This window comes from Misgurnus anguillicaudatus, chromosome 14 (genome assembly GCF_027580225.2).
Source record: "Misgurnus anguillicaudatus chromosome 14, ASM2758022v2, whole genome shotgun sequence".
NCBI classification, from domain to species: domain Eukaryota; kingdom Metazoa; phylum Chordata; class Actinopteri; order Cypriniformes; family Cobitidae; genus Misgurnus; species Misgurnus anguillicaudatus.
The window spans coordinates 31879576-31891653 of NC_073350.2; the positions used below are offsets into that span (position 1 = coordinate 31879576).

At 37.0% G+C, this 12078-nt stretch overlaps 1 protein-coding gene across 8 annotated transcripts in view; it reads right to left on the minus strand.

Annotated features, from left to right (window-relative positions):
• The window catches only part of kcnab2a (potassium voltage-gated channel subfamily A regulatory beta subunit 2a), a 143487-nt gene that overhangs the window by 89493 nt on the left and 41916 nt on the right, over positions 1-12078 (minus strand). For 5 of the 8 annotated variants that reach the window (XM_055183171.2, XM_055183169.2, XM_055183170.2 and 2 more), the window contains exon 3: positions 11536-11577. The exons of 1 other annotated variant lie outside the window; for it this stretch is intronic. In XM_055183171.2, coding sequence (XP_055039146.2) covers positions 11536-11577 — 42 coding nt within the window. Of the gene's footprint in view, positions 1-287; positions 594-11535; positions 11578-12078 lie in introns of those variants that run through there. 2 more of the 8 variants (XR_008638519.2, XM_055183166.2) reach the window with 2 other exon arrangements.

The following is a 12078-nucleotide window of genomic DNA, read 5'->3' on the forward strand; positions in this document are numbered from 1 at the left end:
ATTATGGATGTTGAGCTTTACAGTTTTTTAGCATTATAGTTTCACCAGATTCAACCTGTTGCTTGAGTTTCAACAATAAAGATCATAAAGCTTTAAAACGACATTGACATTTAAGCAACTGAACCAACAAGAAACCAGAAAACCAAGACTACATGTAGTCCACTAAACACAGATGTTGAACAACACTGTCCTAAACTAGAACATCTGCCATAACACTGTCCTAAAGACCCCAGTCCACGCAACCAAGAGTGTTTCACGTCCTACCCCCTTTCAAGTATTTTTCTTACCTGTACTTCATTCCAGTCTGGTAGGACACACATTCCTCCAGCGCCAGGCCGTTCATCTTGAGGAAGTCTTCCATGTTCTTGACCTGGGCAGCGACCCTTTGCTCTCGGAGTCGCTGGAGTTCAGCGTGGTCCGTTTGTCTCGGGGGCTGATTCAGACCCTGATCCGAGTGATAGCGACTAATGCCGCTGCGTATACTCTCGCTGTAGGACATGGACAGCATCTTGCCACCGCTGCTGCTACTACTGCTTTTCCGCACGCCGCTTGCCCCCACAGGTTTGGGGATCTGCAGGTTTTCGGAGGGGAGAGTGGATTTTCTCCGGCCAACGGTCCCCCCCGCATACCCACCCGCAAACATGATTCAGCCCTTTCCCCCGCACCACCCCTTTCAAAAACACGCACACTCGCACCTGTCTGATTCTGCCACGAGTTATGAGAACTCGAACACACACATCCACGCACACGTAGGCTTGGGAAACTGGGACCGGGAGAGAGTCGAAAGCTGGGTTGTGACATTGCCTTAAATAGCAAGGGTGAGGAGGGAACAAAAGCGGAGAATTCTGGTCGTGCGTCTTGTAATCAGAGATTGTTCCGCCCCTTTCCTGACAGATACAATGACACAGCTAAAGGAGCAAGACTCAGGTGGGTTCAAGCAGGTGCTGCAGGTCTCAGGTAAACAGAAACACTAGAGGGCATACGCAACGCACTGGGCACATGCACGAAACAACAGGTGGAGAAACCAATATGATTATAGAAGTGATAAAACACAAACAAATGCAATAAAACCTTTATAAATTCTTAAGTTGTGTGGAGCCCAGTGTGTCTGACATCAAAGTTTAGTTAATTTAGTTTGTATGAGATTGTTCTTCAAACGCAGGTAAACATGATTTGCATCTAATGCAATGAAACAGACACTAAAGTTAAAAAGGGTTCCTGGACAACCTCGGACAACTCAATCGTGGGTTTGGCCAGACACTAAATGTCAAACCAGTCAAATTTGAGCAGGGTCTAACTTTGAAGATGTGCAGCAATGTGACAAGGTGATTGCAAATAAGATCTGCCGCCTGATACAGATACTGCAGTCGAAGAGACTCGCCAGCATCATAGTCACTTAATAGCTATTAGTGTGCTTGCAGCTTAAGATGGGATAGCTGAAAGTCTTTACATGCAGATAATAAAAATTCATCTTAAACGGCATAATTTGAAAGTATTTAATACAGAGTTCCCACTCTAAGTCAAATGTCAAATTCCCTGACTTTCACTGACAAAAGTGATTTTATAAAAATGTAGCTAATAATGCGTGAAATGAATAAACCGTGCCAATTAACAGCTGTTTAAATTGTAGTTAGCTGAGACTTGGACCTGGAAATGGTACTTACGTCACAAGTTATAACAAGTAGAATACATTTTGGTAAATGGAAACTAAAATTTAAAGCAATAAAACAAAAATCCCTGACTTTCAATTGTCTGGAAAAGACCTTATAAAATTCAATGATATTCCAAAAATATTAACCCTGTTAATATTTACAGTATATTAAAGAAATGTTGCACCTTTTTGCTGTGTTTTTGTGAAAATTGTGAAAAGGGCTATATAAATAAAATTGAACTGTTGTTCTTTCCTTTCTGTTTTTTCTGTTTTATTATAACCCTGTACTGATTTAATGAATCTCATCTGAATTATGTACTGCAGAAACCACTTATCTATAGTAGGGCTTCCTATGATAACCCATATATATACACATACATACATACATACATACAGTACTGTGCAAAAGTCTTAGGCCACCATGCCAGAATTAGATTTGTTGTTTTTGCACTCTTTAATAGAATACATCCAGAAAATACAGGAAATGTGTATATACATTTAAATTCATATTTCTCATTTTAAAGAATCTTTTTAGTTCATTCTGCTTTAAAACGCTTAAGATGTGTTTAGTGCCAAGAGAGATAACACTAAACACAGACGATGCCTAAAGAAGACATTTAGTCCTTAAAATGTATTTTTTTGTACATATTTCCTGTATTTTCTGTTTGTATCTTAATAAAATAGATTGAAAAATACATATTGATTGACATTAAAGACACTCTTCTGCAGGCAGGGGGAGAGGCGGGGCTGTGTTTCCTACCCTCCACCGCCACTTTCAGAGTGTGCTTGTAGCAGCTAGGAGGCTGCTTAGGTTGCAGCAGCAGTACAATTTGTCCAGTTAAAAGTTGTTCTATCACTGAAATAATTTTAGAGACATTATTTAAAGGTAAAAAAACAACATAGTGTTGCTTTAAAACTTCTAAAACAACAAGTCTGGTGGTGGTGACTTTTGCACAGTACTGTATATATATATATATATATATATTTCATCGGATGCACGTGCGGTGATGCGATTACCTGTATAAGCGGAACTTCCGGTCTCCGTTTGTTTAACATTACTGGTCTGACTAGTGGCTAAACTGAACTCTGGAACAAATACCTCGTCGAAAAGAACAAATGTTTTGATTTCCTAAAGACGAGGGAAGAGGGCGATCATGGATTACCGCTATTTTAAGGGAGGTGTGACAGCCGATCTTTACAGTAGTTAACATTGTATACATTATATAGTAAACATCTTACACAGTAATGTTAGCTAAGTGTAGTTTTTGATACGCTTTAGCTATGATTTTGAACTAAGGTAAACTTTATTTAGCTTGTTATCAAAAATAAACTACTCTAAAAGGACTTTGTTGTTATTGATTCTTTGTGGAGTTGACCAGAAGTTACGTGTGTTCAATGAAATCCATTTGTTTATGTAGTTACTGTTGTAACAGTCAGCTCCATAAATATTGGAACAGAGGCACATTGTGTTATTTTGGCTGTTTATCAACATTAATTCCTGTCACAGTCCTATAAAGAATATTTGCCTCAAAGTTACACTCTCAGCTTTATGGTATTTACATTCAAATTGGATGAAGGGTTTAGGAATTAGAGCCATTAAAAAAAAACATAATTTACTCACCACCATGTCATCCATAATTGTGATGTCTTTCTTTGTTCAGTCAAGAAGAAATGATGTTTGTTGAGGAAAACATTTCAGGATTTTCTCATTTTAATGGACTTTAATGGACCCCAATACTTACAGTTTTAATGCAGTTTAAAATTGCAGTTTCAAAGGACTCTAAACGATCCCAAACGAGACATAAGGGTCTTATCTAGCGAAACGATTGTTATTTTTGGCAAGAAAAATAAAAAATATGAACTTTTAAACCACAACTTCTCGTCTTTCTCTGGTCCTGTGACGCCCCAGCGCAACCTCACGTAAAACTTCATCACGTCAATTGGTCACGGATGATGTATCGAAACTATGGAAGTGTGGAGAAAGAGGACTGTTCTGACGTTGTTGTATGTGGAATGAAACTAATTAATGTCTTTGTGTCAGTTTATTGTTTAAAATGGTCCGCAAATGTGCATTTCATATATGTAACACGTGACCTTTTCGACATCATTACGCAATTACGTGAGGTCGCGCTGGCTCTTCACACAGCCGAAGGAAGAAGAGAAGTTGTGGATTAACTCTTTCACCGCCAGCGTTTTTTAAAAAAGTTGGCAGCCAGCGCCAGCGTTTTTCATGATTTTCACAAAAGTTTAATGCCTTCCAGAAAATGTTCTTCTTCAAATATATAAACATACAATATACCAAATGAAAGAACAGACCCTCTGCTTTCAAACAAAAAAAAAAACGTTTCATCCTACCTTCAGTAGTTCTTTTGTAATCAGCTTTTAAAATATGGGTAGGTTTCTGCAAAAACACCACATTTTGAGCAAAAAGCAGAGATAATTTCATTTTTGTGACGGACTTTTCATAGAGATCCCATTCAGAGAGATCTTTAACTCTTTCCCCGCCATTGACGAGATATCTCGTCAATCTGCAATACCGCTATTATCCACCAGGTGGCGCTCTTTTGCCCTAGGGCAAACAGCTGTAAGTCCATGTATGTTTTAAAGATCGCTCTGCATCTGATCTCTATCAAAAGTCCTTCACAAAAATTGAATAATCAGCTTTTTGCTCAAAATTTGGTGTTTTTGATGAAACCTACACATATTTGAGAGGTGATAAAAACAGAACACATGAAGGTAGGATGAAACGGATTTTATTGTTTGAAAGCAGACGGTCTGTTCTTTTATTTTATATATTATATGTTTATATATTTAAAAAGGAGCATTTTCTGGAAGGCATTAAACTTTTGTGAAAATCATAAAAAATGCTGGCGGTGAAAGAGTTAAAACAGACACGGACATGCAGCAGCTTGCCATAGGGCACTACTTCCGGTTTTAAAAAGTTGCAGGTTTTAAAAACCTAGTGGATAATAGCGGTATTGCGGAAAAGACGGAACTACTCGTCATTGGCGGGGAAGCGTTTTCTCTTGATTGACGAGATATCTCGTCAATGGCGGGGAAAGAGTTAAAAGTGCATATTTTTTATTTTTCTTGCCAAAAATGACAATCGTTTCACTAGATGATCACCATGTCATCCAAAAGGTTGGTGAGTAAATTGGATTTGGATTTTTTTTAAGAAAATGGACTAATCCTTTTATATGTAACTCTTCCTTTTTAAAGAGCCCAAAAGTAATGAAACAGATGACTTAAAAACCATTGTTAAAAAGTTGTCTATTTCTTAAATAATTTCCTCATAAATGAAGGATGTTAAAGGTCTGAAAGGAATTTTAAGTGTGGAATTTGGAAGCCGTGGCTGTGAACACACATCATGTTCTTCAGGGAGATCTCAATGCAAGTGATACAGACCATATTTAGGTTTCAAAAACACAACAAATCCATCAGTCAGACAGGACAGGAGGAATATTAGTCAATGCCAGATCAACAATTTGGTTCATTCTGACAAAAAATGCACTAGTGAGCAGGTGAAAATCCTGGTCATCCATATAAGATAACAATAGTGGATGATCGCATTATCCTCGCCATGATAGAGAAAAAACCCTTTACATTGTCCAGAGATTGAAAAATACTGAGGCCAATATTCATGACTGTAACTGGAAAAAATGTTAGCTGGTAAACAGCTAAAATATCACAAAATGTGCCTCTGTTTCAATATTTATGGAGCTGAGTATACACACACACACAAGCTTCCCTCAAATAGTTCTACTCATAAAAAACTATAATCGTAAAAAAACTATAAAATTATTAAAAGCATAACTACTAATAATTATAATAAAAAGTATTATAATTTTTTATTTCCATGCATTTAGTCACTACAGCAACCCTTGAATCTCATCAATGTAGCCATTTCAAGCATGAATAATACAAAATAAATGCTGCTTAAAAAATGCTGCAGCACCACATAAGTGGATAATCAAATATCCATGCAGCACTTATGATCCGAGGCAAAACAGCGCTTAAAGCAGGTTGACTCATGCACGCAGGTGAGCAGTCATACCAGAGACACACAACCAGCACAAAACTTACCTGAGGTCTTGGAGGTCGGCTCATGAACAAGACGTATGAATGTCAATCTGCCCTTATAAACACGGGCAGCAATGCAGCGATCCACCCTAACTGGGAGTGTCTTACATGCCAGCATCTAAGCCATTAGTGGAAATCACATTGCCCTGATCCTTCCCAACCCCCTTCAACCTCGTCCATCACCTCTGCCAGCTCGTCTCCATGAAGAAAATCCATTTATGTCATTCGAGGCAATTTGTTTCTGCTAACCGCAGCAAATAATATCTGGACTAAATTATTCACAGAAGCTTTTGCGCTAAAAGCTTTTGATTGTTGTTCCATGAGATAATACATAAAGGCATTTCAGTGCACTAAGCAAGCACTGATTCTTTATAAAAACAAGCACGCAAACTAAAAGTTTTTCCGTGTCAAAATCAACACTTAAAATAAACATTTTCATACACGAAAAACAGCAAAAGTTTTAAATCACATAAAATGATCTATGAACAAAAATGCAAGTCCAGAAAAAGAAGTTAAATTAATCAAAAACTAAAAGACTAGAAACCAACTAAATAAGCTTTCTAAAATAAATTTTAAAAAAGCTAGAAAAATGAAAACCCTAAAATACTGAAAAGAAAACATCTTCCTTTTCCATCACTCTCCATTTTTCCACGTGAACATGATGATCGATTCCTGCCAGGCTGATATTGTGATGCGACTTTAAAAGACTTAAAAGGACAGAAATGTGCAAGGCTGTGAAATCAAAATTCGATAGAGTGCTCATTATCCTTCCAGCTAGCGAGTCAGGGGTTTTAAGAGCCTATCACCACAACAGCCCCTTTTTCAGCCCATAAAAATATGATCCCACACGAAAACAGGAAGAAAGTGCACTACAGAGGAGGCCAAGAGACCAAAGGGATGCCTTCAGTCTGATGGTTAAAAGCAGATGCTTCATAAAACAGCTCATCTTGTACTTTCAGGTGATTGTATCTCTTAGGCACAAAGCAATAACAAGGAAGATGTTTCAAATGCAACGTAAAAATCTATTCCATTACCGTTTGTGCTTGGACAGCTAATGCAAAGATGTTGTTGAGGCTTGACATATGTATGCATCACCACATCCGGATTGTTTCGTAATTCGCAAACCACTAAAAATATCTCAAAACTAAATCCATGGCACGCCAACTAATTCAGTGATGACAGCTAATACATTCTGTAATGGTCAGTAGTTAAGAATTGCATCAACAAAATGATGTCCGTCAACAAACGAAGTACTATAAATAAGAGACAGACAGACAGACATGCACACACACGAGCACACACGCACAATCACAGTCTGGTGAACCCTGTGTGAACACAAAGCAAACACAATGAACCCTGAAACTAAACTCAGGGTTCACACACCTTGGTTAACTTTAAATTCAAGAACCTTCCAAGGACTTTCAGTTCCAATACCCTCAAATTCAATGACTTAATGTGGGGACACATTTCAAGTTAAAGCAAGGTGACATCATGTTACCTTGTAAGATACATTGTTACAGTTTTCATGTGTCAAACACAACTATGCAAAAAAGCATTTTGTTATGGATCAAAATTTGCAGAAGATATTAGCATTTAAAACTAACAGTTTAGCACGTGCGCTAAAAAATGTATGATGTCATCCTACACTACACTGCAAAAAAAATGATTTTCAAGAAAAAATGTTCTTAGTTTTTTGTCTTGTTTCCAATAAAAATATCTAAAAATTATTTAATTAAAATGCTTTTTCTTGATGAGCAAAACGACCCAAGAAAATACGTCTAGTTTTTAGACCAAAAATATCAAATTTAAGTGATTTTGTGCAGAAAACAAGCAAATAAATCTGCTAATGGGGTAAGCAAAAAATCTTGAAATTTTCTTGAATTTAGTATTTTAGAAAAATCTTCAAGTAAAAATTCAAGAAAAAGCATCTTAATTTAAGAATGTTTAGATATTGTTTACTGACAAGAGAAAAATAATAAGTGAAGAGTTTCGTTGCAAAACGAGATAAATCCATTTTTTTACATTTTTGTCAAAACATGTTTATTATTATCTTATCATGTTATTATTTTGTTTTATGGTGCTACTTAACTGTATTTTTTAAGTTATGAATGTTTAAATCAAAACAAACGAACTGCAGTTGAATTGAAATTAATTGGAATGCACATCCAAAAAACGAGATTTCTGAACAATTAACAAAACGGTGGTTATCTCGTTTTGCAACAAAACCCTACAAGTAAAAAAATAAGTATATTTTTTGCAGTGTACATATGGAATAATAGACGATTTCAGCAGTAACAACATAAACAAGCGGCTGTCGCGGCCCGCACGTAACTTCCGATAAACTCCGCTAATAATAAATAACCACAAAGTACTTTAAACGTAGTTTATTTATATAACAAGCAAAAAACAACAACACATAGATTACCTAGGAAACCAAAACATTTGTTCAAGAGATCAGTTTAGCAACTAGTCAGACCATTAAAAAAACGAAACCGGAAGTAAAGTTCTGATCCAGACATGTATCACGTGCGTTCGATGAAACCGTCTATATGGATTTTTTTAAAAAAACTTCAAGCACTGTCAATGACCTGTATCGATGCATGTTTATTTTCACAAACTTTCCAGGGCCTTGTTTCCCCCCCCCCCAGATTCACAAACTTTTAAGGATTTATTTTAAGGACCCATGGGAACCTTGTAAACTGGATAGTACTGCAAGTTCACATTGAAGGCCAGTCTGATGCAATGAGAACTGTGTGCGGTCTGTGTGTTTAATCAATTTCATTTACATTTTAAAAATAAGTGATAATGTACAAAAATCAATTCACAAGCTGTTCATTTATTTTCACGGCTTTCAATAGTTTATTATACTTTGAGTTTCGCACCAGTAAATGCTGAACTCAATGCCTGACCTGCAACACTCTTAATTCTACATGAAGTGAAATTAAACCTAGGTGCACTTTGTAAGGGACACTAGAACATCCACAGCACACCACTGTATTGTTGACAGCTCTTATCACTGTGTTGTACGCAGTCTGATGAGTTATCACAACACCAAGTCACAGATTTCATGAGACTGGATGTCATGATACCTTTTAAATTATACCCATGTAAACACTTCTTTGGCATTCATGAGGTATTATCCCTATTTGTAATTCTATAATACACGTCACATTTATTATTTATCAGCCGTAATTTAACTATTACAAGCAAACATGACGTAATCACATGTATTATGGCGTTAAAACTATTGTTTTTATAATAGTACAATGATGTTATCTAGAGGTCGACTGATTTATCGTCCGGGCCGATTAATTGGCATATTTTTGACATATTTAAAAAAATCGGCTTTGGCCGATTTTGCTGCAAAATTAGGCCGATTAATAGGCAGGCGCATCTGCGGGCACCTAAGCGTTGTTGTAGAACTCGTGACGCTCCCTCTTGCTGCAAGCAGATCGCTCCCGTGTGTGTGCAGCCGTGCCTTGTTCACAAACAGCTTTAGTAAACGATGGCGGGATCGCGCGAATTAAGCAGCCAGTACAACAGCGCGACGGGCTAATGTCTCGTGGTGCACTGTCCGTGCAAAGATTAGGCTCATTTCATGTGATTAATGAGTGATTAGGATCTTTGTTTGCGTGACAGAGAGAGCAGAGCCGCACGCGCATGCTTTCTGTCTTTAAACTGTCTCTCTGCGTTCTCCTTCGCGCATATTACTCAAAACAAAACTGACACAATGGCGAAAGGTTGGAAGACCAAATCATATCCACCGAGGAAATGTTTTTCGTGTTGTTACAGTAAGACTTTGTTTACAGTTTTGCGCTGCTCAGCCTGGATTAGAACATAACACATCCGATTCGCGAACTGACTCCTTTGAAAGGATTCGTTTGAATGAACAGTTGAAACAACAGATCTGTGCCAACACTAAACTCACAAGACGTCACTGTCAGCACAATCAGTCACTTATAGCACCTCAGAAATGAGAATGTAAATGTGTTTAGAAAGATTTGCCCTAAATAACAGTCTCAACTAAAAAACATAGACATTTATTACTATGTTAACTTTATGATGAATAAATAATTTATCAGGTCTACCAAATAAGGATTTTATCCTACAAAGCAATAAAAGCCATGAAAAAACCTGATCAAAGATGATGACAGCAGAGTGTCAGGTAATATCTGTGTCTGATAAATGCATGGTGCAGAGGAGGTTGTAAAACTCTTCAGAAAGACCAGTCATCATTTTTTAAAATACTTTGACTTAAATAGTGACATTTTTACATTTAAAATATCTGCTAATGATGAGAACATTTGATTATTATGTACATATAGAAAATCGGCCAAACATATCGCCCATCGGCTGCCCTGACTTCTAAATATCGGCATCGGCCAGAGAAAAAGCCATATCGGTCGACCTCTAATGTTATCTAGTAGGCATTAATTAATTAAATCATTAAGTCATGTAATTGATTTGATGTTTACATTTAATATATAAACAATTAATTTTGAAATAATATTTTAGAATTTAAAGGCTTCATTTTTACCTGGCATACATGTTTGTATACGCAGACATTTGCAATGGCAATACCACAACACCATGGTATTTTTGCTTAAGGTTATTATACCGCCAAAATATCATACTGGCCCATGCCCAGTATTTAGGGATGCACAAAAATGGAAACTCTGGGCTGAAACCGATACCGAAAATTCTGGATGCACTTGGCTGAAAATGACTTTAAAAAATATTTCAAACTTTTTTTATACTTGTATTAATATTAGACTTTGAATTTCACTAATAAATCGATGCTGTACTACAAACCAATAAAATAATAAACATTTTTTAAAAAGAAACACTCAAATTGGATGAAAATAAAAGATACTAAATTCTTATTTCAGGGTTCCCACACCTTAGTTACCTTCAAATTCAAGTACCCTTCAAGGACTTTCCAGGTCAAATACCCTCAAATTCAAGGACTAAATATGGGGACACATTTCAAGTGAGAGCAAGGTTACATCGTGTTACCTTTTAGGATACACTGTCCCTTTCGAGGGAACTCGCGCTGCGTCACTGCGGTGACACTTTGGGGACGCCTCCAGGGGTAAGTGCATCTGAATGTGTATTTCAAATTCAACCAATGGTGAGGCTTAATGACAAAGACAGGTTGACGTGGGAGCCAGGAAGTATATCGCTATCTGAAATATTGCCAAAGACGGCGTTGCAGGGACGCAGGAATATGGCAAGGAAGACGCAGCGTCTCGTTCCCTTCTCAGGGAACAACAGTTACATACGTAACCCGAGACGTTTTCATGTGTCAAACACAACAATGCAAAAAAGCATTTTGGTATGAATCAGCTTTCGCATACAGAAGATATAAGCATTTTTTTTCAGAAAACTTCTTGCATAAAATAGATTCAAGCACTTTCAATGACCCGTATCTATGTATGTATATTTTCAAAAACTTCCCAGGGCCTTGAACTTTTCCCCCAGATTCACAAACTTTCAAGGATTTCAAGGACCTGTGGGAACCCTGTTATTTGCAAAAAAAACAAATTTAACAGATTTTTATCTAGATAATATAAAGTTCTAGAAATCTATTATTTGTAAAACAGCTACACAATCAGTTTATATTTTCGGATGTTTTTTCTTTTGTTTTCAACTGAAAATTTTCAGGCGGACGAAATTTCGGTGCATCTCTAATGGTATTGGGTGCAGCTAAACTAAGACTGAACCCTCAAGACACTTTCCAAAACAGATAAAACAAGAGCAGTATCAGATGGCCATGGCTTATTAATCAGCAAACAAAGAGGTACCTGTAAAACTGCAGCTGGCGTTTTGGGCTCCCGTACCTCGCACTGAGGGCAGCAGGAGAGAGAGAGAGACAGAGAGGAAAGCTTAGTCTTACAGGCGAAAGGGGAAAGATCAGAAAGAGGACAATAAACAAACAAACAAAGCTTGATGGAGGAACGTGAGCCCAGAGATATAGATCTGACAATGATGAAGAAGACAGAAATAAAAGTAAGATGTTATAAAGAAAAGCAAATGAAGCCAAATTATAGAAACCACTGTAAAAACTAGTAAACAAAATAATGAACTTGTCAAGTAAACGCCACAGCATAAAAACACAATGCCATTTATAAAAATCAATTTTAAAGCTTAATATTTAAGACAAGGCAATAAACTCAACAGTTTAAACATTCTTATTTTCAGCACAATTACAGCAGAGATCTCTGTCTCACATTAAAACACTGCGGCTCATAAGATCAATGAATGTCCTATAACTGGGAAAAGATCATCATCGCCATCTGCTGTTCAAAACAGGAAAATAACATCTCTAATATGACAAACACTAAACT